This window comes from Egretta garzetta, unplaced genomic scaffold (assembly GCF_000687185.1).
Source record: "Egretta garzetta isolate BGI_Z169 unplaced genomic scaffold, ASM68718v1 scaffold179, whole genome shotgun sequence".
Taxonomy (NCBI): domain Eukaryota; kingdom Metazoa; phylum Chordata; class Aves; order Pelecaniformes; family Ardeidae; genus Egretta; species Egretta garzetta.
Window position 1 is genome coordinate 2,366,000 of NW_009270001.1, and position 4,476 is coordinate 2,370,475.

The window sequence follows — 4,476 nt, forward strand, 5'->3', positions numbered from 1 at the left end:
AAGAGCGGCTGAACTAGCAAATTTAAAACAGCTATGGTGGGTAGATGTGTAACAGATACAGTATCTGTCAAGAATGAATGAATAAGTGCCGGAGGGGAAATTAGTCATTCTTTAGCTTTATCTGTAATGAGGCAAATTGATTTTGTATGTGGAACAGCTCAAGTTTATCCTGGAAAGTCCTAGTGGCAACAATTTAAAGTGTCACCCATAATCAGAGAAAATACTAAATTTGAATATGGAAATTATACTTTGTGTTGAATGATTGTAGGTTACATCAAATGACTTTAAATGAAGGCTTATCTTCTATCTTCTGTAGCCATGTGCAAATTACTTAATGTCCGTATGAGACAAGTCACTACCAGCCTTCAGGATACTAACTGAAACTGATCCCTGTTTCCTGTAGGGGAGCAACAGACACATTTCAGTTTTCTTCAAAGAATGTAGGTGATATTGCAGCCATCTGTGTTGGTCACTGCCCAAAAGATGGGAAGAAGTCGTCTGCAAAAGCTGATGTCTTCTGGCATGTCCAAGAGATTATCATAACGGAGATGGAGCTTTGCAACAAGTAAGTGCCTTCTCATCTGCAAGGAGCCACTCCAGGAGGGCATGGGGAAGCCGAGCAGTTCTGCACATGTCCTCCTGAAGCACTTCAGACTTAAGAAACAGCAGAAAGTCTTACCAAATCTTAATCCCTTTCTGAGAGCTAAGGACAAGCTGTTTGGTGTGTCAGGCTCAGAATGTCCCTGCCTGACTTGCCCATGCAATTTCTGACTTGTTAGAGAGGGCATTTGCATGAGCAGATAAGTTCATAAACAAGTTGGCTTGGGTCACTCTCGCAGCTATGACAAATTGATGTCTCAGCTTGTGGAAAATACTTAGACTGACTGAAATTTAAGGGGTTTGTAGGATGCTCTGCACAGACTGGCCTTTAGGTAAGTCCTGTAAAAAGAGCTCCTAGAAAAAAAGGTTGAGAGCAAGACAATACCCAAATCTCCAATTCAGACCAGTTTGGACAAAAGATCCTTCTGGTATGGTCCAAAAGGCCCACTGGAAAGGTTGCAGCCATGCAACTCAGCTACTCTGATTTAAAAATGGCTGAAATCTGCCATGGCTGAAAAATAGGCATGTCTGAAAAGCCCTGAGCACATCAGGTCCTACACTCTTTGATCTGAGCACCATCTTTATAAGGGGTGACATTCACAACTGAGGGAGCAGATAGCACAGGGACTATGCAAGAACCAGCTAAGGTCTTCCATTTGCAGAACAAACTGCTCTTCAGTGAAAATATCCACAATATTTTCTGTAGATTTCTTTTCTTCTCCATGATTATTTCCATTGCGGCTCAAGAATTTACCTATAAGGAGTTTGTTCCAGCTGAGACAATTGAGTGTTTAAGAAGAAACCCTTGATGTGGTTTGGTTTTTTTTAGAAGTTAAGAGTCTCTCCTAGCAAATTAATCAGCCAGCAGAAGAGCCACAATAATATTTGCTGAATGAAAACTCAGTCAATTACATACTAAAACATGTTCTTTTCTCCTGGTGGGGAAAAACCTATAACCCTTAAAGTCCAGCTGTGCAATCAAATCTGCGCACTAAATTCATCAGGAGCATGCTGAAACTGCTGAAGCAGTATGTTTTGAAGGGGCCAAAAATCTTCTCATAAAGCTCCATTTTTTTTTAAGGCTGTTTTAAATTAAAGAGGGCAGCCAGGAGATACCGGTAAAGCCTGCAGCCTGTCACTGCGCTGAAGCAGGGCTCCAGCTCTGCAGATGCAGCACTTCACGGCAGTGTTTGCTCTGCAAGTGATCAACTGGAGCAGATTACAAGCTCGCACTTCAGGTACTCCGTATCCCAAGCCTCTAAAAAACCCCACCCAGTCAAGCCAAAGACCAAATTAAAAGACAATTAATGAGATTGCTGTGGCAATAGTTTTGAATTATACTGGGATTTTTGCCTTTTAGTAGTAGATCTTAGTATGTGAAAGGGCTGTATTTTGAAGCTTTTTCTTGCAAGTCCCAGGTCTAGAACAGTCATCTTTTTTCTTCCTGCCCCTCGCGAAGACTGGCATCCTCTGTTATAACTCCAGACCATGAGACATTACATAGCCCAGGAAATAAAACTGCAGCATCAGGCAACTCCTCCACCCCACTCTCACACAGTTTTTCTGTTCCTGAGCCTGAAGTTTTGCTCCCATCAGAATTTCTCATTTACAAAGCCTCTTTCCAGAGAAAGGAGTGCTTTACTTTGGCTGCGAAAAATGTCAAATGTGCTGGAAGTGCTTAAGAAGCCCAGTACTGCTGGATTCTCAGTAACCCTTCCTCCAGGTGTGTATTTTACATGCACGTGCTGCAATCCAGCTACTCTCCCTCCCGGAGGACCTGCTGCAGTTTGGTGAAGGCAGGGGAGGGGAAAACACTCACTTGGAAATGATCTGCATCATTGGAAATGAAATACATCATTAAAAGCAGACTGCTCCAGCCTCTGGCTGGGTGCCAGGGATGCAGTAATTTATGGATGTGCTGTGTGCTCCCTGCACATCACCAGAGGCAGCACTGCAGAGCCAAGGGCTTTCAGCATCTGGTACCTATCATTTCTGTGCTTGATGGGGTTTTTCTGCCTGTTAGGTCATCTAGATGAGGAAAGCGGGGTAGATTTAAACCTCCTCCTCCCATCTTTCCCCTTCCCTCTTTCCTAATTCCTAGCTCAACCTTCACCATGCCATTGGTGAGGATAACTGCTGCCCTCCCCGCTCTCAGGCCGGTTATACTCAGCAGCGCTGGGCTGTGTTAGCTGCGGGGGTTGATTGCTCCTCCTGCCTCGGTGGGTCTGTAAATGGACCTGCCATTGCACGAGCAAAAGAGGTGGCAAGTGCCCTACACCGACCCTCCTGTGTGCAGGGTGTCTGTGGCTGTCTGGGGAGATGTTGGCTTTTCCAGTTGCAGTTGCAACGTTCAAGCACGGCTGTCTTTTTAGAGAGAAGCTCTGGTGCTAGTACATATATGGAAAAGTACAGAAACAGCATTAATACTGGGCAATTTAGTAGCATGCCCAGTTGGTAACATTTGCCCAATAATAAAGTGGCCATCCATACCATTAACCTGCTGCTAATTTTCCTTCGGCAGATACTTTTTCCGGTGCAATGTGAAAATCCCTCTGCGTTACAAGAGAAGGGACTACAAAGTCTTCGAGTGTGCCAAGGTCACCGAGAGCTTTGCCAGCAAAGCTCGGAGCTTGGTGCCAGTCAAATATGAGACCATCGTGGTCACAGGCTTTGAAAAGGGTGCGGGGACCGATGCCAACGTCTTCATCACCATCTTTGGGTTGAACGGGGACTCAGGAAAGCGGGCGCTGAAGCAGAAGTTCAGAAACCTCTTCGAGCGGGGAAAAACCAACAGGTTTTACCTGGAAACGCTGGACATGGGGGAGCTAAAAAAAGTCCGTATTGAGCATGACAACAGTGGGCTGGCCCCAGGCTGGCTGGTGGAGCGGGTGGAGATCACCAACTCGGCAACCGGCGTGACCACCATATTTCCCTGTGGGAAGTGGCTGGATGAAAACCGCGGTGATGGGTTAACCTGGAGGGAGCTTTTTCCTAGGTACTGAGGAGGGCAGGCCCACAGGAGCGTTTCAGTCCCCTCTGCATGTGCATTTTTCTCATGATACTGCTTTATATTGGATTTTACTTTTTAAAACGCTGCCTTTTATATTGAGAGATTTTTAGTCGCAAGATGTGCTTCCTGGGTTAACATTTTGTAAAAGCATTACTGCTTTTTTTAAAGCACTTATAAAACTGTGAATGAAATAAATACATTTCTCACTTATTTATGATTAAGAGCCACAACTGTCAGAGCCATAAACTATCCTTTAAGAGCTCAGAGGCCAGCTTCTGCTTTCAGTGACTTGCCCTTCCAGGGCTGGGAAAGACCACTGGCCTCCACCACTGATGGGCTCCCCTTTTAGATGAGTAAAGAAGATAAGACAATCCAGTCAATATATTTAAGAAAATTGAGCCTGGAGGTCTTGATTTTTCCCATTCTGGCAACTGTGAACGCAGCATGTCCACACGCACACGTGCACACCTCCAGAAGGCACCGCATGGAACACAGCGGGCACAGCAGGGCTTTCTGCAGGGAGGTGGGGAAGGACCTGTTACCCACCCAGACAGGTCTCAAGGGGGAGGATCTGGGTGGTGTTTTCCACCGGTGGGCTTCCTCCCCTCCAAGCCAGACCCAGCTCTTGGGCTGAATTTGTCTGGGTCTGCCAAGAGCTGAGATTTACAATTACGGCAGCCGGAGCAAAAGACCTACCAGATAATCAATTCCACCATAAGGAAGCTGTGCTAACTACATTCAAAGCAGTCTCAAGAGAGCCTTACCCTATATGGCCTGAATACCAACTCTGTTTCAGAGCAGCTGCCATTCATTTTAGTTTTTTTCTTTTAATAAGGATTGCTGTTTTGGGGTTTTTTTTTGTGGTG

At 45.5% G+C, this 4,476-nt stretch overlaps 1 protein-coding gene across 1 annotated transcript in view; it reads left to right on the forward strand.

The window, feature by feature from the left end:
* The window catches only part of LOXHD1 (lipoxygenase homology domains 1), a 164,089-nt gene extending 160,487 nt beyond the window's left edge, over positions 1-3,602 (forward strand). The window contains exons 41-42 of the mRNA XM_035903101.1: positions 404-565; positions 3,122-3,602. Of these exons, the coding sequence (XP_035758994.1) occupies positions 404-565; positions 3,122-3,602 (643 nt within the window). The remainder of the gene's footprint in view (positions 1-403; positions 566-3,121) is intronic.
* The last annotated feature ends 874 nt before the right edge of the window (positions 3,603-4,476 follow it).